At 39.9% G+C, this 22,943-nt stretch overlaps 1 protein-coding gene across 2 annotated transcripts in view; it reads right to left on the reverse strand.

Annotated features, from left to right (window-relative positions):
• wars2 (tryptophanyl tRNA synthetase 2, mitochondrial) overlaps nucleotides 1-22,943 on the reverse strand; it is a 61,224-nt gene that overhangs the window by 14,883 nt on the left and 23,398 nt on the right. For both annotated transcript variants that reach the window (XM_034147420.1, XM_034147421.1), the window contains one exon: nucleotides 10,214-10,346. In XM_034147420.1, the coding sequence (XP_034003311.1) occupies nucleotides 10,214-10,318 (105 nt within the window). In that variant the 5' untranslated portion in view covers nucleotides 10,319-10,346. The remainder of the gene's footprint in view (nucleotides 1-10,213; nucleotides 10,347-22,943) is intronic.

A 22,943-nucleotide genomic window follows, 5' to 3' on the forward strand; every position in this document is an offset into this window, starting at 1 on the left:
ACAACATCTTAAGTTGATATTGTAGTTATGGTTTAATCACCTTTAAAGATAATGACACACAATCCTGATGAGTTTGTTTCAGTGTGACTTTAGTTTGAGATGAGCTGACGGGTTGTAAACAGCAGCAGCTGGACAGAGGAGCCGTTTTGAAACACTCCCCAAAAAACCCATGGGATCTCTGTTATCACCTCGAATCTGACTGCCGATCATATGTTCCCCGGCTGCACTCTTCAAGGTTATCACAACTAATCATTAAAACCTGAAGCTTTCAGAGGATATCCTCTTCAGTCGCTGCTGAGGAATCGGTTATCTTGACAGCTAGCTGAGCTACATCACATTCAATCTGACTGAGGGACAGGCTCAGCGCAGCCTGAGATCAGATAACAGCTGCTCTCTCACCAGCGTGGCCCACAGCTCCTCAATCTCTCAGCCTAAAGGGATCGAATAACAACTGTTCTGAGGCCAGCGTGGTCCACAAAGTCTCCATCTACTGGCCTGAGGGAGCCGGCCGCTGCCCGGCCAGAGAGAGGCAGGAAGGAACTGGGTGCTTATGTCATTACCGACGGGGTAATTGCACTGGAGTGCCATTGATGCTGAGAGCCTCTTAAGAGGTGTCAGGATAGATTTGGGCCCCGAGTCTGGCTCATGTGTGTTCTCACCTCGAGCTGACACGCCAAACGCATGTTCCCCCTCTGCTGCGGCCCCCGGGGGAAGCCATTAGCCATGCAGACATGGTAATGGTGTCATTTGAGCCAATCGAGTGTCAAATGAGAGTCAACGCCGCGGCTAACTAGCCACTGGGCAATGGAGCTATCATGCATAACGCTACACTTCAGCAGACACCAGCCAGGGCTGCTGGTCAGAGGAAAGACTCTTTAAACATGGGCCTCTGCAATGTTTGGGAGTGAAAGTAGGTTATGTAAAGAAGTAAATCAAATACTGCATGATGACAGAGGATACAGCAAATGTTGCAAAGCAATTATTGTTAGTAAAAAAGAATGCTGCACAGCAAATATAGGAGTAATAAGAAATTATCATCTAGTGTTCTTTTGCTATTGACCATATTAAATGTTGTTCTAAGAATGCAAATCAAATCTGATTACCGCTAAAAATGTAAGTACAGATGAGGTCAGAAAACGTTCGTGGTACAAAATAAAATGTTGACTGGCTCTAAAAAAGTTATTGCATTTCATCCTTAGGAAGACATTAATGTCTGTAACAAATCTAATGGAAGTTTTACTCAAATCCACAAAAAGTTGGCACTCTTGTGGCATCAAAGGAAAAGGCAGGGGATGACCAAAGTCATTTGATGAATCAACTGAAACATGAATACCTGTACCAGATTTGATTGGAAATACAGTTCAAAACAAGATATTTAACTCCAATCCAAATATGGCAACCTCTTTGGCACCAGAGGAAAGATGTCAGGAGATGACCATGAAGTCATTAGTATTCATCAGGGAAACATTGATGTGTGTGCTAAATGTAATGACAAATGATCCAATAAAAGATATATTGATGTGGACCAAAGAAGTAGACCAATCAGAGGATAGAACGATATTGTCAAGGAAAACGTAACTGGAAAATGTCAATTATGACCTGAATTATGTCCTGTCTGCTGATTTTTACAGCAGGCAGGACTCCATTCTCAGCAAACAACAACAACAACAAGCTCAATGTAAACAAAATACTATCCCTTTTGATTGGACATAATTACTATTATATAAGATATTAACCCTTCCCCCATCATCTCTTCACTCCCTCTCTCTGCCCGTAAATGACGCGTAGAGAAAGCGGGAAACGCTGGTTGTTCTGTCTTAATATTTGTCTCTGACAGGCTATACATCGAAGGTGAAGAAAGCTTTCTTCAACCACGTCTGCCATATGCTTAATGCATTACGCACCATGTGTGTGTGACATTAACGCCAACAGCTAGAAGGTTACGTCCACTAAAAGGCCATGTTTTCACACTTGCAATACCTTTCCGGGAATATGTGTGTACATTTGTCTGTACTTGTACGTGTGTGTGTGTGTGGTAACCTCCACAGGGAGAGAGGTCATGTGCAAACATATATGTACGTCCGCACGTGTCGTGGTCTTTGCCTACATCAACATCTTCAAGGTGTGAAAGTCTCTGTCCATATGACTTTGACAGTTCATTTCAAATATGGTGGAAAGAAAAAAGTCCATCACGAAGAGACCAGATCCTAACCGCATTATTAAATGGAAAACAACTGTTACACTACATTTGAGAACAAATACACTGTCTTTTTCTTTTGGCGTTAATACTGACTTTCCCACAATACCACTGAGAATCTAGCTCCAGGATTCAATGGAAACATTCATTTCTCTTTCACTTCTTTCACTTCATTATGGAAACTGAATGACAAATGTTAGATGTTGGGAGCACAGCATCCATGCGAAATAATGTATAACGATGACAAACCCCACTGGGACAAGATGCATAAAACACAGAATCCTACAGAGTCTTTTTGCCAGATTTACAAAGCCACGCATTGGGAGTGTGTCAACTTTCTGTCAACTAAATTTGACAGAGGTTTAACTAGTAATACCCTCAAAATAAACTGTTATTATACTAAGACTAGGATCACTGACGACACTGAGATACCACATGTAGTAATGTCGTTCTACTATTGGCTCACAAGCCTTGTTTGCAACGACACTGACGGCGACTACACATCTCATACATCAGAACATTCATTTAAGACCCAACTCAATTTTAAATCAATCATAAAAGCAATACTTTTATTCGGCAAAGTCATCCTTGGTTTTGCCAAGAAAACACACATTCATTCGGTTTAACGTTGTCGTCACTTATAACAAATGGTTGCATTTATGGTGACACGAAGCTATGTGAGGGGAGAACAGTGAGATATTTTTATCCTATGATTTAACTGCTGCACACCGATTACATTATACTTGTGTGGTTTTCTTTATATACATATTTATTGAGCATAGTTGGAGGGAGCCTGAGATCGAAATAATTCCTTGTGGACAACTGCTTTGGTTGCAGCTTCCAGCATGTCCTACAGCCCCGCTCCGCTCACTGTTATTAATCACAGCCCTGGTTTTGGTTGAGTTAGGACTTGCAGAACAGTGGATTTTTCTCCTCAGATGTGTTCTGGGCTGCTTTTCAGAGCTCATACATCATATCAGAGCCTGCGAGTCCTCGAGTGGCCCACTGACATCTCTCTCACCGAGGAGCTGACGAGCGGGGCCCACGGTCACCACCATTTTTCCTCGCCAATTTCAACACATTTCAAAAACCACCTCTGGGAGCATCGCCGCTCGCCCCGCTGTGAACTACCATCAGCTCTTTGTACGCCGGGGAAGAGATCCAGATCGGAGCGTGGCTGCACCGAGATGCTTCGACAGATGGAGGGGTTTCGCCGCTCTCCCGCTGGGCGTCCTCCACACAGGATCCAGTGTTCCTCCTCTGTCCTGTGCACCCCATTAACACTGGCACCCTGCTGACATGCACCTACACACACCTCCGCCCACTCTTCAGTATCTTTCTTCATCTCTGTCTTTCTCTCACTTTGGGACCTGTTAACGCTGGCGGCCAACAGAGCTGCACTTCAGTGAGGTATCAAAAAGGAAATGGGGTTTAGTGTTTTACCCCCACTTTATCCCTCTAAGTGTGTGTGCGTGTGTGCGTGTGTGTGTGTGTGAGTGAAGATAAAGTGGGGGCACACCACAGCTTGAAACCAAGTGAATATAACCACATGTATGTATATATAGCATACAAAGGCAAAATGAAAAAATTGGACTTATGGATAAATCAGGAGAAAGATGCAGGGAAAAATATAAAAAATACAAAATAACAAATAAAAGTGTGACTATATTCCAGTCAAGACTTGTGCAGCTTTCTTCTTTCTCCTCGCAGTGAGTGTGTTGTAGGGGGAGCGGAGGGGAAAGGCCCGAAAGGAGCGTTTGATTAAATCTGCGGTTGACGTGTGGGACAGGTGAGATTGATGAGGTTCCTCTGAGTTTCACACTGTGCGGAGAGCGGGGGTACAGGAACAGAACGCTGCAGTGTGGCGGGCCAGGGCTCGGGGCCCGCTCGCGCCGTGGGGTCCCTCGGCTGATTAATGGGACTGGAGGCCCTTCAAAAACAGCACTCCCCGCAGACAGGGCCCGACAGCGCTCCAAAAATAACTCGGGCAGGGGAGGCAGCTCCAGCACTAACAGGCTGCAGCTTCTGAAGGAACCAGACTTCAATACAGCCGAGAAGGGCACTGCCTACTCAGACAGGAAGCTTTAATGACTCCTCTCGTTTATAGGAAGTGACAAACACTGACAACTGATATTATCAACTATGGTGTCATATTACCTGCTTATGTAATTGTGGTCAACGAGGATAAGAATGTGCAAGACGTGAAGCCCGCGTCACACTGTCCCGAAATTGACACCAGATGGACACACGAATATGGAATTGTGAATTTCGCACGAAGATGGCCCCGAACTTGGTCAACAGCCAAGCAACAGCCGAAGCAAGTACGATGCTTACAGAAGGACACACGATGGCACCCGAACCACACACGGAAATATGGTCGTAGACTTTACTGATGATTTAGAATGTATCCAGACTCAACGTAAGAGCTTGTGCCTCTTCGTGGGATGCTAACATTTAAACATACACTTTATTCTTTACTTTCTCCGTCTTTATATGTAGATTAGAAGATATTACTTATCTCCGTCATGTTGTTTCCATAGCAACAACAACTTCCTGTCAACAGCGTAAACTCGCCTTCAAAATAAAAGCATCTAAATAAAACAGGAAGTTAACCGATGATCACACGAAGATGACACGATTTGACAAGATGCCCTCACGAGTGCCTTACGAAGGGCAAAATGGACACACGAATTCAACACGAAAATTAACCTTCGCAAGGTCCTTCGGCAATTTGTTGGCATGCCAAAGATGTTGCCGCCGCTCACGAAGTTGCTGCCGGAGCCTGAGAAATTCCACCGGCGGTCATACGATGGCTTAAGATGCCCTAACGAATGGCCCGATGTTGTTACGATCAGAGCCGAATTTGAACATTTCCTTTATCGTGTGTCATCTGGTCAATTTCGGGACAGTGTGACAGGGGCTTTAAGAAGTACAAACTTTACACACTGTGACACTACGGCTCATAATAAAACATTACATTAGAACTGATTTGCTAAGTGGTTCTCCAAGTGCTTCAAAAAATCTCCATGTAGGTTTAAAAGTTGAAATACTCAAAAGGTAAAGAAATGTGATTTTCTACAGCTGACTATCTGCTGAGAGACAGAGTGTGCCGCAACTCCAGGGGCTGAAAAATAAGGCCAACGCAGCTAGTGCCAAAAATAATAGAGACTTAAACTTGAATCTAAAGGATTTTGAAAACTGTTGGAGAATAATGTTTGTTTGTAGACTCAGACATTAAAGCACTGAGCAGTAGGAGTTTGCAACTGGAAAGGTAATACAGAACAAGTAAATTCAACCTGTGTTTTAACCAAATAAAATAAGTTACTGAACACGGAAGATTACGCAGTGTATGTAAACTAGAACACAGGTGAGTTTATGTGCATTGACTGGACCATGTGACTTAGCATCGAGTTGAAGCATAACTTAAGCAAGATCTACTTGTTTGCAGACGACCCTGTGTTTTCTTTCTCAAACTCCTGTACACTACAACAATATTATCAACAAGTTACAGCTCAGACTGATACAAACAGCTGTATTTTTTACAGCCATTTTAATGTTTAAGACTTATGAGCTTAAAACAGAATCACTAACTTAAAACTGAAACTGTACAGTAAGTTCAACTCAGCAGTTTGTCTACAATGTGCCTATGACCACATGTAAAGCAGCTGAAAAAGCCAACCTCAATTTGTTAGATAAACACATGCTAATTCTTTAAAATAGTTACATTAAATCACTGTTTCCTCCTGGTGTGTTTACAATGGGCACATTTCATTTTAACTCACTTGCAAGAAACAAATCACTGACAGGAGAGCTAATAATACAAAAAAAACACAGCAAAAAATAAATGGCAAACACTTCATAAATGTGTCGATATGTAATTATAGTAGCACTCAAGGCAAGCAGCTCCTCTCGGTGGAGTCCGGTCATTTCCTCGGTCCGACACCAGATACTCGGTACGCTTTAATTAAAAGTGTCAGAGGCTCAGCAAAAAGGCCGGGATCAGGATTGGACTCAAACGCAGGAAAACTGCTAAGATTTGAGGTCGCACAGCTACAGACTGATTCTATAATTCAACTTAGCAAGATATGAACAAAAAAAAGAAATATGTTGACATGTGGGATAGTTTTAAGCGTCTGAGTGAGGGGTTTGGCTGGAAAACGACTACGACAGACCTAATTACACGGAGGGGACCGCTGAGAATTAGCGGGCTTTTCTGACAGTTGAAAATAAATAGGGCAGTTAATGAACGTCCTCAAAGGGGAGACTATGTTTCCTCGCTCTCGCCAGGCTCTCCCATGTGGAGCGGCAGCAGATATAATGGTTTTAGCTGACACCCGAGTAAGTGAATTTGGAGCCGAGGAGAACAGAGAGGCAAATTATAGTCACTTCCTCTTTCCTGTAGCCCCGGGCTGACATGACCGATATCAGTCAATAACGGGACCACAGGCGAGGGGCGGCTGAAGGGAGGCAGAGAGGTTTAGAGGGTCTACACACCTTTCAATTAAAAGCAACAGCTAAACTCAGGTTAAACCACTTCAGCAGCGCCTCAAACATTAAGAAATTAATCATTAATTAATTAATCCAATATTTGGTCAAGAGATGCCAAATATTTGCTGGTCTTCCAAGGATTATGTTTATGCCATGTCTAGGAGCTTTACTCATATAAATACAAGACAAGAGAACACATTTTACAAGAGTGAGAAAACCAAAAATACATCTCTTGCTATAGCAGAGGAACGGACATCACTATTCTCAGAAAGTTCATTTTAGACGACGAACATAAAACCAGGCCCCAGCTATAGTTAACTGAATATAGAATTATTATTATTATTATTTATGACATTCTTACTTTTATTGGCAAACATTTAAAGGTGGGGTATGTAATTTATTTCAGAAACACTTTTTGTTATATTCCATGGAATGCTCTTAACATCCCGATAGCAATGAATATATTAAATGCTTTGACAATAAATACATTAAAAAAAGTCATCTGTGGAAGCCGTGGTGCTGTAAAAAGCACGACCAATCATTTTATCCGGCCCGGCTAAAATAACTGGATGGCCTACCTGCCTGTCAGCCTTCCATCTGTGCACAAACTTATCTCGTGCCCTCATTGGTCATGTGAGCGTTCGTGTGTGTTGGAGGAGGGGCTCTGTAAGGAAGTCTGAGGGAAGTGGCAGATTTCTTCCGGTTGTGTACTTTCAAATTCTAGCGCACTCGAGCTGGTTTCTCCAAAATTACATACCCCACCTTTAACTGTTGTGTTTTTATTATTATAGAAAAACATGTAAAGTAATATGTTACTTTTCTTTACTCCAGGTTGTAAGGAATTATGGCTCAAGCTAATGGTGAGTTTTATTTTCGGCAAATCAAAAACCTAAAGACAATTTAGTACTCAAGTAAAAAAACTTAAATACATTTCCCAGAATGCAACTCAATAGTGTTGTTTATTAGACATTTCCTTATTATTATATTATTAAAAAGAGTAGTATTTCTTGTGACAGGCTCACAGGTTTTCAATGATAGACCAAACCATACACCTGTATGTCTCGCTCTAGGAAAATCTGCTTTTAATCTGCTGTGTAAGAAGTGCAACAAAAAAACACGACCACACTGCAAGGAGCTATTGTCAAATTACTACAGGTTATATTTGATATGGAGCACGTTATCACCTACATTTACTTACAGGTGACTAGATTAAAAGAAAACAGACAAGGCTGTCTCACTTTGCTCAAAATTGAAAGCATCTGACAAAGATCACACTTCATCTTTGTGTCAGTCCGTTGAGACTTAGCGACTTTTAAAACACATTTCCAGTGCAGAAAACCCTCCAGTTTGACGCACATCACACCTCGAAACATTGAGAGCACGCTGGTTTCTGCACTCAGCCGTCCACATTTGGAGAAAATTAAAACAAATGAAAACCAACACTTCATCTGTGATGTTATTGCTGGTAATGAAGCACTGCTGTGATGCTTTCAGAGTCCTCCCCCCACTTCCCCTCTCGTCACACACCTCTCCCGCCTCTCCAGAGACTTTTGCCTTAACAAAACACAGACGGGACGGCAGTGAACTACATACTGTGTTACAGCTCGTTCATCAATGTGCAGATGCTTGAGGTTTTTAACTGCACCGTAATGCAAGAACAGCTCAATAATTAGCATGGATGTTGTACTGAAACACACTGGTTATTCTTACTCGTGCCGGGGGACTCGTTGTTTGTCTTAACACCCCATTTGCTTCTCGTAGACAGCCGTGCAATGATAGGAAACCCTAAGTGGAGTTGTAGACGTGTTTAAAAAAGTAAAAAGGTACACTGGAGTGGTGCTACTGAGGATATGATGTCACAGGCCAGACTAGGAAAGGAAACGGCATTGAATAAACTCGATATAGACAAGGAAAAAAAGGTTATGGCACAACTGAAAGCTGCTAAAGTCAAGAATGAGCAATTCATTATGTGATGTCTGAGTCAAAAGGAAATGCCCATAAAAGAATAATCCAGAAAAGGTGTGATTTAAATTCATAGAGGAACCATTAAGCCATTAAAATGTGGCTAATAATAAATAATAATTTTGAGGTTTTGAGAAACTTCAGCCAAAATGGATCACATTTAAATCACGTGATGGCATGTTGTTATTGTTTTTAAATGGAGACCACATTTAGCTTCGACTTTAGTTTATGATTTCCTCCATTTCCCAGAATACCCTTCCCCTTAGGAATTAGGTTTAACAGTGTTTTCTTTTATCTGCTTTCTACTGTAGGAAGAAAAATAACTTTTCTGATTCTGAGAAAACTCACACCAAAGCTGACAGAAACTGATTTAAGTCTCTGAAAACACTTCCTGCTGTCCGACTAAAAGCAGACCCTAAAATGTAACTTTGCTGCTGCTGGCCAACTTTACATAATAAAAACCAAGAAACATGTGAATGGAGTTCCCACCCAACCCCAGCTGGGCGCAGGTGCAGGGCAGAAAACACACACTCAGCAAAAGGAAAGGCGGGCCAGTTTTTTAAAGAGCAGAGTTTCATTTTGTGTGGTTTTCTTCAACAGAAGGGCCGCACCCAGAATGCACCAGTGATGATTTCTGGGTACATAACTGACCATAACTGATTACACTCACCACCAGCAGCAGCTATTAACACATTCTTTGTTTGATAGCAGAATTGCTGGTACATGACCACCAGATAACTTGATTTTCCTCTCTTGTAAAAAACACCCAGCCATGCAGGAAAGTTGCCTGCAATACATTCTAAGATAATCAATGTTTCCTGATTTATAGCAGCAATCATCTGATATGGGAAAAGAAATTCAAGACCAATGATAAATGTCAGATCTTCATACTTCCTAGCTTTCTATGATCAATACACAACGTGCGCTACAGGTTAATAAAGTTTGAATAGAAACCTCATGAAAAGGATATAATGTTGATGCAGTAACATTCAATAGATTTCATATATATTAAATATATAAAATCCATAATCTCCCACTTTAGAGATAACTCTGTTTTCATATATACAAGCTTTAAATCTACTAAGTAATTAAAGCTGACAGATAGATATTTGTACAATATGTGTCTCTGACTGGAGTAGAACTATACAATTGCATACAATGGAAATACTCTAGTAAAATGCAATAAACCCTACTTCAAATGTGTACTTAAGCCAATATGCTTGATTACATCACAACAATGTTGCTGTGAGCTGTTTTGTATTTAATAAAAGCTGAAATGGTGCTTTACAGACAGGCAAAGTCACTACGACAGATAACATTTGTTTAATTAAAATACAACTACATGACCTTCACTCGGTTTGAACGAGGAGGCAAGCATCGCAATAACGAGTTTAAAATAATCTCAATTAACTTTTCTATTAAGATAAATTGTTAACAAATAGAAACTGACTGAAACTGTGTCCCAGCAGTCAATGTGAAAACAGGAGCCATAGTAACGGTTCAGTTTGCGTGACAACAAAAGCTGATGTAAAATAAGTGTCGGGTAAACAACACATTATCTCATACCTTGTTTCCCGAGCATGCTGCAGAGCAGAGGAGTCTTTTAGAAGAGTTAAACTTGTGAATTAATCCGAAGAGATGCTTCATATTAGTCCTCACGGGGAGCGCCATCTTGGATAGTGACCTCACAGTACGGTGGCTTTGAAAGGACAAAAGGGAGAGAACAGTGTGTTTTCATTTCATTCACATTTAGGATAAATTGATCTTAACATGAAATGCTCAGCCCACGTCATAATAGGGTTGTTTGTTTTTATATATAATAGAGTGATAAAGAAATACATTTATGTTTATTTAAGTATCTATTAAATGTGCATTTATCATCTGAAAACACATTTTTCAAATGTTTTTATTTTATGTACCACTTTATTATGAACATCTATGATATGCTTGTATATTTTTTTAAACAGCTTTCAATTCAATTATATTGTTTTGCACCAACAAAAGCTTTAAAAAGTACTATATTAAAAAAAATTGTAAAATGGACTGTACTTATATAGCGCTTTATCCAGTCTCTAAGACCCCTCAAAGCGCTTTACATGCTACATGTAATTCACTCATTCACACCCATTCATACAGAGCAGTGTACCTTACTCTAGGACCTAACATTCACACACATTCACACACATTCACACACTGTTGGCCATCGGGAGCAACTCAGGGGTTAAGTATCTTGCCCAAGGATACATCGACATGTTGACTGCATGGGCTGGGATCAAACCCACAACCTTCTGGTTGACAGACGACCGCACTCCCTCGCAGCCACAGTCGCCCTATTAGCAGCAAAAATGTAGTTTGGCAAAGGCACTGTATCGTGTTGCATAAAGCAAAGTTCCAATAGTTACACCCACAACAACTTAGCATTAATAAAATGGAAGTTTAGTCACAATAAAAGGGGAAAATAAAGATATTGCAGACAGTTGCTTATATTCTTGCAGGAAATATTGTGGCCAACCCCTCCAACCCAGGACCAAGACTTTCTTCCCTTCTGCAACGTGTCTAATAAACAAGGCCAGGGACCCCCACTGACACAGACCCCCCCTCCCTCCATACAAACTATACATGTTACATTAACAACATCTGTCTATATGCAGTAGATTAAGACACATCTTTGGGACCATACACCTGAACATTGGATGTTTCTACTCAAGATTCAAGGCTTTTATTGTCATTTGTACAATGCTACAGTGTAGATATGTCAATGAAAAACTTATATTAACACAATAAAACATATAAAATAGTGCAAGTAAATTCAGACAATTTTGCATATTTCTGCACAGCCTACCCACAACTGAGCAGCTATTTAATATCCCTTAGATAATAAACATATTTTTATATTGTCAAAGTTTGGATAGATTTTTTTCTATACATTATTTATTTAGTTGCAATTTTTTTTACAATATTTAAATATTTTATTGTCATTTTCTTCCAATTTATATTTCAGTTTCTTGATTTGTTGTTATTATATATTTGTCATGTTCTCTTACTGTGATTAGGTCATGCTTCATAACACCAAAGCAAAATCCTAGTATGTCAAAACCTGCTTGCCGATATTTCCAAATATGATTCATGTACCAAACCTTGCCACCCAGGACTTCCTCCTCTCTGAACCGAACACCAGCTGCACTGTTCGGTCGGTCTGAGCTCAGTGCAGCCTATGGAAGAGGACGATGTGTAATTACACTCTCCCAGCACCACATGTACAGTAACAGTAGGCTATAGAAATGTGTCATACATGTGTTTCCTTATTGTCTGAGGTCTGTATGTTAATTGGGTGGTGTTGTGTCTAGGCCTGGCTGCTTCCTCAACAACTCAGCTTTCCCAGGGAGGCAGCTGCAGGAATATTCCATACATGCCTCATTACAGAGTGGCGATATACATACTATAAGTGATTATTCTGCACGCTGGCTAGGGTTACAATATGTTTGCAGGGCACGCTGGCCGCTCCTTAAAGACCTCTTGTTTCTCCAACATCTGCTCCTGATTTTTTCCACTCCACCTTTTGCATCTGGTTGCATTTGCAGCACAAAATACTGACTATCATTCCATATTCATTATTATTTCCCGAGGCGCTGGGGCAGAGCTCTTTGGTGTTTCTCTTGTAGAGACCTGAGCTGCTCTGTTCTCTCACGCCTGGGTGATGGGAGATGGGTCTGTATGCCTGCTGGTGTGTGTGCGTGCGTGCGTGCGTGCGTGTGTGTGTGTGCGTGCGTGCGTCAGCCTTCAGCTCCCGTTTCCTGTGGCCACCCAGTAGAGGTTGGTCCTCCTGCTCTTCTTTTTTCTGCTGCCTCCTCCACCTCTTAGGCTAAGAGAAATTCCTCTCCTTAAATCCAGAGAAGTATTTTACATTTCTCAATTTTGTTTGTGTGAATCTCATGGAAATATATCTAGCACCAGAGCTAAGTGTTCCTAATGAAAAGATCAATTCATACTGAGGTCACCAATATGATATGAAAGCGCACAGTGCATGATGGTGTAAGGTACTTTTTCATTAAGTCAGCCATTGGCATGCAAACATGTCGGTTTGAAATGCAGTTCAATTGTTGATCTAATGTAGTAACAGATTCATATAATTAAATAACCTGTTATAAACTGTGTCAAAGAAATACATTTTGACAGTGTTGTTTTGTTTCCCATTGTAAAGCGTCCTTGGGTCTCTTGAAAGGCGCTATAAAAATTGAAATTATTATTATTATTATTATTATTATCTGTGAGATTGTAACTTTAAGTTGTTGTCGGGACTTCAATTATGATTCAATGTTCTGACTCGTAATCACTTTTTTAAATTATTGACACCTTCTGCAGCATGACGTATCTGTCACAATAGCCTACCTGTTTTTAGAGAAAGTAAAATATTAGTAAGACTTTTTCAGTCTCTGTTTCACTGGGAATTAAAGTGTGAAAAAGTGTCCATCACTCAGTTTGAAGCAGCAGCAGAAACAGAAGCTCAGCGGTGAGATCTCCAGAGGAGCGAGAGGCCGTTCAGGTGATGAGTGAAGACGTTCTGCTTTCATCACAAAGCCGCTCTCCTTTCACCATCATGGAGATTCATTTTTCATCCTCACCAGACTCTCTGCACCTCCTGCACCTCCTCCTCTTCCACCCAAACTCACATCTTAACTCCTTTTCTCAACACCTTCTGGTTATTTGTCTCCATTGTCTGCATACGCTTTTTTATTCATGTCACACTCTTGTACATGCTACAAGTACAGTTTCTACCTTCATTTTGGGCAATTTTATACTTATTTTCAGAGGCAAATATTATATTTTTATACCAATACATTCATTTATTAAATTATTTTAGATTCATATTATTAAGGAAAAGTTCACAAGTTACCTAGAGATAAAGTATACTAAGCAGTTGCAATAAGCTCCACCTGTACCTGCTGCAACATTAGCACATTAGCACATCAATAGGTAATGTGAATATATAATACTGAATATTATTCTGCCATTATTTGCCGTTGTGAATGAGCGCTTCACAAGTTTGGTACTTTGAGTATATTTCTCTATTATTTTAGGCAATTCAATGTTTTTGATTGATACTTAAAACTTTTGGATGCAAGACTTTTACTGTATTGTAATAGAGTATTTTTCCAATGTGGTTTTAGTACTTTTACATAGTTAATTACTACATCAGAGTACTTTTGTATTCATTTCTTACTCGTCTTCTGGTGCCAAATATTTTTCTCATTGTATAATTTTTGTTATCAGACCAAGCATAACACATCTAATTGTGTAAGTGTTCACATTCATAGACACTCTAATATAAACTGTATATATGCATACATGTAATAAAATAAATATACACAACCCTTTTTCAACACACACATTTCGCTACTTTTTCTCACACACATGCTAACCCCGAGTTTGAGGAGAGATGCTGGTAGCAAAGTCCAGCTGGTGGCGGCCGACACTCCACCTGTCATAATACAGCCAGGCAAGGCATGATGGGAAGGTCTGCTGAGTGAGGGGGGTGTGTGTGTGACTGTGTGTGTGACTGTGTGTGTGACTGTGTGTGTGTGTGTGTGTGTGTGTGTGTGTGTGTGTGTGTGTGTGTGTGTGTGTGTGTGTGTGTGTGTGTGTGTGTGTGTGTGTGTGTGTGTGTGTGTGTGTGTGTGTGTGTGTGTGTGTGTTCTGGACCCTGATGCTGAAAGACAGGATCTCCCCTCTGACACTGCAGGACGTCCACCACCACCCAAGTGGACGGATGGACGGACAGCGAGCAGAATGACGGACAGCTCCACAAACAGAGCATGTGTTGGCGGAGTAAGACGGACAAATGGAGTGATGGATGAATATAAACTAAAGTACAGATGCACAAACAAAAGAATAAATGTCTCGATGGATTGATGCAACGTCTTTCAATGAGTCAAACTTTATTTATGGAGCAGTTTTCATATGCAAAAGGTAACATGAAGTGCTTTACACTTTTAACATTTAAAAAACTATAAATACCAATACCTCCTCCAAATCCATAGACGGAGCAACACATAACTTTACGATTAATTAAAACACTTAATACCAACAGAACTCAACATACACAGGACTGAATAAAACTAGAATAAATACAGTTAACTTAAAAGACAAATTATGAAGTTAGGACTTGAGTGAAAAGTATGAACTTCAACAAATTAGTCGATCGCTGCAAGGATAGAGATAAGTCAAAGGAAATGAAAAAGAAATCAGATTCTGTGCAGAAATTGTATCTGTGATTGAATTGTCGAGCGACCGCACACAGTCTGCAGCGCCCCCCCCCCCCCCCCCCCCCCCCCCCCCCCCCCCCCGGCCTGCTGTTCTTAGAGTCAAGCACAATAAACATTCAGTAAAGTATTTTGTGTAAAGCAATGTTTGCATCCCCAGAGAAGAATCTAGATTGCATTACTAAGTTGTGTAACTGTGAGACAAAGTGTGCGTTTGACATGCCATCTCATTTGTGTCTGAATATGCATGTGTTGTTTAGTTTGTGTAATGTACGGCTTAGTCAATATAACATTATATACAGTAGGATAGTAGAGGATCGTATAGATTTTGCTGAGGTCTTCATAAAACCCTTTAATATTACTGCTCGTTTAGGCGTTAACATATTCTCCATGATCGCTTCCTTCATCCGTGTGATTTTTGTATCCAACAAGGATTTCTCAGACTCGTGCTGAATGAGATGTGTGTGTGGGAGCTGCTGATGTGATGTCACTGACAGGTCAGAGGTCACCTGACAGCAGCATGCAGTGACACCGACAGAAAGTAAAAAAAAAAAAGTATGCTGATAACCAGATTTTTTTCAACCCGTTTTCATAAAAAGTAAGAAAATATGAAAATATGCCTAAATGTGATCAGATAAAAAAAGATGCTACTCATAATTTAAGATGAAATAAATTGTTAAACATGAAAATAAGTAAAATATGAGATAATAAATATACTGTGTACTTAATTATTCAACATGAAAAACTGACACTGACATAATTAACTCTGTATGTGTGTTCTGGACAAGCAGAGAAGACCCGTGCAACTGTGTGTGTGTGTGTGTGTGTGTGTGTGTGGTGTGTGGTGTGTGTGTGTGTGTGTGTGTGTGTGTGTGTGTGTGTGTGTGTGTGTGTGTGTGTGTGTGTGTGTGTGTGTGTGTGTGTGTGTGTGTGTGTGTGTGTGTAGGGTCCCTCAGGGAGGCACTCTGTTTCAGCACCTTGTCTCTCTGCCTGTTGTAGTGATGACAGGACAGGAGAGTCGGGGGGCAGACCGGGTGAAACACAGAAATACTAAAACTCAAAAGGAAACTTCCCCACCTTCAGTGTAGGTATTGTCAATATTATTATTTAATTATTTTAAGTATTGAATTGAGTTATAAATAAAAGCTATTTTACATAATATGTTGTGAGCAGCACAGACACAAATATATTCAATCCCACTGCATCTCAAAACCAGTGAGTATTTTTGTTGACCCCAACGTTTAGATTCTTCTGTAACTTGTGTGAACAAATAAGTCCAACCTTAGATTCTATCTCACACCAGTGCTCTCCTAAATGGTTCTCATAATTACAGTTACATATCCCTGATGCCTCTTGTCATGTGCAAGATTTCCCTTCTATTGGAGTGGTTATTAATGTAAATACAAATAAAAGTCACTATATAATTCGCTCATTTGAGTCTGAGTGTTTTTTGAAGTCTAGAGGACCCATGGTTGCACACTGAGGTCTACTAAGGAGCCATTATTAGCCGTTTATCAGGATGAAAAAAGTGTATCTGTGTGTGTGTAGTTTCTGGGAGGTTTCCGCCACGCAGCCTCTGACTGAGCTGAGCTTAGGAAAGTGTCAAAACTGATGAAGACTGCAGAGAAGGAGCGAGTGTGTGTGTGTGTGTGTGTCTGCGAGTGTGTGTGTGTGTGTGTGTGTGTGTGTGTGTGTGTCTGTGAGTGTGTGTGTCTGCATGTGTGTGGACGCAGCCCTGTGTGCTGTACTGTACGTGTGTTTGTTACTCGTTTCCAGAATAACAACGGGATCAGGGGATGAGTGGATGGCAGAGCGGCGTGTAATCAGAGCCAGATCCCACAATCCATCAGAAGATGAGGGAGTCTTTCTCCTGATTCCACCGCAGCAGAGACCCGGTCATTAGTCAGCCTGACAGCGCTCATTTATTCCCTGCGACGTGAAATAATGACTGTCTCTTTGGGTATGAACCCCCTCTCTACCTCTCCCCCTCCCCCCCGCCTCCAACCATCCCACCACAGAAACGAGAAGACATGCAGACAAACTCCATTTATATGAAATTCCATTGGGAAGTGTTCCCTTGTTTCCCCTGTAGGGTAATACGATGGGACTGCGGTAGTCCTTAAAGTCAAGGCTCTATTGGTTTGGACATCTTCCATTTATTTAACATTTTGACTTTTCTTTTATGCATCTCTCTCATTGACTTGTGAAAACCTCTACGAAGCCTTGGAAGGAACATGGATGGAGAAAAATATCAAAGTAGTCAGTGAGGTCAATTTAGCACCACGGTACAACCAAAGCAAACGGAGGAGATTTGAGATGTTCCTAGATTTCTTATAATTCATAATCTTAGGCCTTAATTTAATGTTTAAAAAAAATCCCTCTCTCTACAGTTGTCCTGAAGGATGGAGAAGGTTTTAAAGAGACCAACATAGTCTCTAATTTGAACATGTGGGTCTATACAGTATGGACTGTTTCCTTTTAGAGCCAGATCACAGTGACCATTCGATGAACTGCCGTTTTTGGCACTTCTTTTGGGCGACACTATTCTGCCCTGTAGTTCACCCCTTGACCTTTCCTCAATACACACAAACCTTTACACGTGTCCTATAGTTGGCGTCCCCACCTCAGCTTCACATACATGCCAACACAGAGTAGCAAAAACCTGAACCAATACATGATTGAATCGTTAAAGACCGGCAACCCAGGCCAAAGAAAACCCCAATCTCCAAATGTGACCTTGTTATCCATTAGCTGTGTGTTTGTATATAACGCCTGCTCCCCCTTGAACCTGATGACTGATTAAGAGCTAAAACTCTGAATAAACGGTCTGCACACATATCAGATGGGAGTGTACATATATGTGTGTGTTCAGCAGCCACTAAAAACAGCCGCAACATTATAACACCTCATTTACTCTGAAAAGCAAAGGAGTGAAGAAGGTCGAGGGTATTTGCTCTACACGTGAAACTAAGCTGCTTCAGAGTCAGTATCATGACTTTATTTTTGGTATGGGACGTTTTTATATCTTTGACGTTTGATGTTTAAATCTGCTGAGCTAGCAGGGAGGTAACGGCAGAAGCTGAAGGACTCTCTGACAGAACGGATGGATGAGACAAGCTCTCTGCTCTCACAATAGACTCATCTGGTGTTATGACCACAATGGCAGCACCCACATCCAAAGCTCAGGGAGCTAAAAGGGTTTCGGGCTTTTAAGTTGAGAAAAAACCCTTCATGTCATCTATATTTGTTATGACCTGACTGGGAGTCGAACCCCGAACCCCCCGCTAACAGAGGGGACTTTAATGTCATAACTTTATTAGTTATTGTCAATAAATGTTTGCCGTACTGAAGAGAGCAGCCCACAGCATGTGAGCTACAGGCTTCCACATGCTTCTGCAAAGATGCTTTTCATATTTCAAATGTTTACAGTGTAGTATGTGCAATGGAGAAGGTTAAATAGGGAAAGCGCATTATGTGTAAATAGGTATGGACACAATAGGGATATGTGTAATTTGACGGACACTATGCATAGGTGCAATAGGGAAAGTGCAATATTGATTTGTGTATGAATGCAGTAGGGAAGGTGCAATATTTGATTTATGTATAAATACAATAGGGAAAAGTGCAATATTTGATTATGTATGAATGCAATAGGGAAAGTGCAATATTTGATTTATGTATGTGCAATAGGGATATGTGCAATAGGGAAAGTGCTGTACCTGTATGTTTCTTGTTTGTTTCTTTGCCATGTGATATGTGATTCTCTGACTGATTGACCTGAATGTTTTATGTTTATTATCTCGATGCCCAAGACAAATTTCCAAATTTCTCTATCTTATCTTATATGATTGTGTGTCAACAAACAGGTTTTATGAGGGGGTGAGTATAATCAGGACCTAAATGCTGTGGCTTGGAATATTTTTTAGCATATTTAAGGATGGAGAAAATCAATGATATGACTTTCTTGAAATAAAATGTCCTAAATGATTCATGTAATTTGAAGGTGTGGAGGTGTAATGTATGAAATCAGGGTGTAGGTTCATAAACATTGATGCATATTTACATGTATTCATAGGTAAAGGTCGGCATATGTGTGCAAAAATCATGCATGTGATGAGTATTTATGTATGGCTGTTTCAATGTGGAAAGCTTGTTTGGAATTTATTTGTATTATTTTGTTACAGCTGTTTTCTAAGTAATTGTTTGAGATTGAACAAAGGCAACATATGATGAATAGTGGCATATATATATATTTACATTTATTACACCCAAAAAGGATATAAGTTGGGTTTATCAGGTAGGAGTTTGAGTTAAGCTTAAAACAACACATATGTAAAGTTAAAACACTACCTGTCTCGGCTTTAAATGTGAAACATCTGTGCAGGAAGTGTGTGGTCATTAATCGTTGCTTCACAATGGACATTAAAAATGCAAAGCAGAAGAGACTGCAATTAATTAGTGAGGGAGAACAGTATTTATTTTAAAAACAGAAGCAGATGGAAAACAGGGAAACACACAACTACAACCTCAAATATTATGCCGTTTCAAAAAGACTCTTTGCAGTTGAGGCAAATAAAGGCCACTTTATTTCAAATGTACAGTTATTTTGTAATAATAATAACAATATCTGCTGCCTCATGAGTTCTTTAAAACAGATTTTTGTGTATTTGTTCAATGTTTTTTCCTAATCATGTATATCAAAGCTTAGTTAAAAAGGTTCCATCTAAGCGAAAGCCTCAGAGATATGTGTATATTATTTTCTAACATGCCAGTACATATGTAAGTAATAATAATAATAATAATCCTTATATTTATTATAGCGCTTTATCAATGACTCTCAAAGCGCTTTACAAATACACATTACACATACAGATCATACATACATGTAATGGTCATCTACTGTGGACAATACCCACAGGAGCAAGTTCAGGTGAAGTGTCTTGCCCAAGGACACGTGTGTTTCAGTGCACGTGTATGGGTCTGCTCACATGTGTATGTGTAATATCCTCTCTAAGACCTCATCACTGCTGTCAGCACGTCAGATCTGCAGCGTGTGTGACGGAGGATTGTTTTACTGAAGTCATGCAGCTGACACCACCCGCCATCTCTCCACCGTACACGCCGCTCGTGTTCATTTGCATTTCAGCTGAATCATCGGTGCATTGTGTTTGAAACTCAAAAGCTGCAGCAGCAGGACTTGCATGCGTGACTCTCCTGGAGTGTGTTTGTGTGCATTGTTGAGTGTGGATGTTTTTAAAAGTTTATGTGCAGACTATCCCAGGGGTCATGTGGGATTCCTGTGGGACGGGAGGACAATTACATCGCTCGCGGTCGGGACAAGGGCCTGCAGATACAATAGTTATTTCTTATGCCACAGAGTATATGAAAGAGGGTCCATATGTGCCATTATTTAAGATAGCACCATGAATTCAGTCACATCTAAGGGGAACCGTGCCTTTGAGGTGGTGGCTCCAAGGCTTTGGAACAAACTCCCCCAGACACTAAGAGCCTCTGCCTCAGTAGAGATGTTTAAGGGGCAGTTAAAGACCCACCTTTTCCGACAGGCCTTTGGGTCGTCGGAGGAGGTGAGTTAGTAGCTGTCTTTTATTGGTGTTTTATCGTATGTCTTATCCTATGTATTACCTGCTGCTGTTTTATGCCTTTTATTCTACATTTTATAGTTGTACTTTGAATTGTGTCCTGTGTACTGTACTGTAAAGCACTTTGTACATCCGTGTTGAGAAGGGTGCTATATAAATAAAGTTTTACTTACTTACTTACACATACAAAAGCATTATTTCACAGAATGGAGAGATGCAGAGGTCCCCAAAAAATGACATCTGAAAAGGGCCACACCATAGATTTGACATGTTATAGTCAAGAGAAGTACTACAGCACACAGCAGGTGAAAACAGTTGAGCTACTGTACATCACGGAAGAAAAGTGATATACTGAAATTACATATTTATATAAATATGTAATACTAAAGTGTAATCAAAAATTGTGTGTGACTGTGTGTGTGACTGTGTGTGTGACTGTGTGACTGTGTGTGTGTGTGTGACTGTGTGTGTGTGTGTGTGTGTGTGTGTGTGTGTGTGTGTGTGTGTGTGTGTGTGTGTGTGTGTGTGTGTGTGTGTGTGTGCGCGTTCCCCAGCTGCAGGCCAGGCCGGGTGGATGTTGGGTCAAATCCTGTCAGAGCGGCAACACGCTAACGAGCATGAAGAGCCAGATCAGGTTTACTAAACACTGACTGCAGACTGTTTACACTGCACATTGAGGCCTGTAACACTGAAGGGCAATGTCGCTCATATCTATTGATCTCATTCCAATAGAGAGTTAAAATGTGTATATTTAAAAAATGTAAGGGTGGTTTGTATGCATGTATATATTTCTGTTCATGTCAACAATTTTGTGTTAAATAGTAAATACGTGTTAATATGGTTGCATATTAAATGTTTCAATGTGATCTCTTGCAAGACTTCAATGAGCTACAGTAGAAGTCAGTTAATTTCGTTACACTGTGCTTGCATTTTGTAATGACAATAAAGTAATCTAATCTAATCTAATCTAAATACAATTAAAAAAATACTCTAAGACTTGGGTCGTAGTAATATGTAATTTCGACAAAATAAAACAGTGATTGACAGCTTTGTTCTTGATTCTCACATCGACACAAACCCTGATGTAAAAATATATGTGTTTGGAGCTTTTACAAGTAAAAGAAAAAAGGAAAATCGTAATGTATCTCATCAAAGAATTGCCTTCTGTTAGTTAGTAATTTAGTTAGTTCATAGGATTTTATAAAATGTTCAGAATTCAGGTCAATTGTATAACCCTAAAAATTGTTATCCATCGATGCTAAAAGTCCAGAGATGTTGACAAAGAGTGTACATCAGTAGGGCCAACAAACACTGGTATATATAAAAGTTATTTTTGAGTCCAACAGTGTGTCATTTCCCCTGTGGTAACATTTGGAAACAACTTCAGTGGACATGAAACGACCTGAGTGATGCTTCTCTGCCATGAGAGGAGACAGGGACTCTGAGCAGACATGTTTGAGAGCAGATCCATGATTAAGAAGATGTGATGTGACACGAAGATGCTGTGAAATTATAGGTCATTCACAGGAAACTTCCTCTCATTTGCGTCTCTTTGTGACTCCCTGAAGCGGCCTTCCCACTGCAGACCCTCGTGCTGAACTCCCGAGTCGTAATCTCTTTGATTGCCCCTAAATGATTGTTGTATGGTGACTATTTTGGGGCGTAACCAAAAGCCAATGATTAAAAGACAAATGTCTGACTTGAACTGCTTTTATGTGTAATGACGTACTGAGGAAGTTCAGAAAAGTGACAAATGGCATGTGTCCTGAATTACATTTGGCACATAGAACACAATAATTAAGAACAAATACGTTTTTTTTTTTATTAACTTTTAAATTGGACACTTTCAGCTAGAATGTGCGCAGAGCATTTCTGTTACTATTACTATTCTTGCTTTTCTTCACCCCACCCCTACTTTCTTATTATTACTGTGTTTTAAGTGTTTGGACTTTAACCCTAAAGCTGCATCATGATTGTTGAATTGTGTGTAATTAGCGCCATAATTATAATCATGTTTGCATTGAAGATGTATTTAAATCTGAAGTCTTAAATTGAAGATTTTAAAAATATTTTACACACATTTGATAATATATTCCTGTGTTTTAAAAATAAATGTATCTTAAATTAAGTGATAACATTAGCTTTAATATTCCACTTGATTCTTATTTGTTGTTAATTGATATCATTAGTTTTTATAATGGCTGCATATTTGTGATAGAAATTAAATACAAACATTATTTCATTTATCGGTATTTGTATTGTTCTTACGTGACACTTTTTGTTTTATATATAATATGTTTTATGTACTATTAAAAAAGGCATATAATGAAAAGTTTTTTTTATCATTCATCAAAGTCCTTATTTTTAATTGCTGACATTTATTTGTTACCTTTGATGATATATCCAAATATGTATAGTATAAGATAATAGGTGCAT

This window comes from Trematomus bernacchii, unplaced genomic scaffold (genome assembly GCF_902827165.1).
Source record: "Trematomus bernacchii unplaced genomic scaffold, fTreBer1.1, whole genome shotgun sequence".
NCBI classification, from domain to species: domain Eukaryota; kingdom Metazoa; phylum Chordata; class Actinopteri; order Perciformes; family Nototheniidae; genus Trematomus; species Trematomus bernacchii.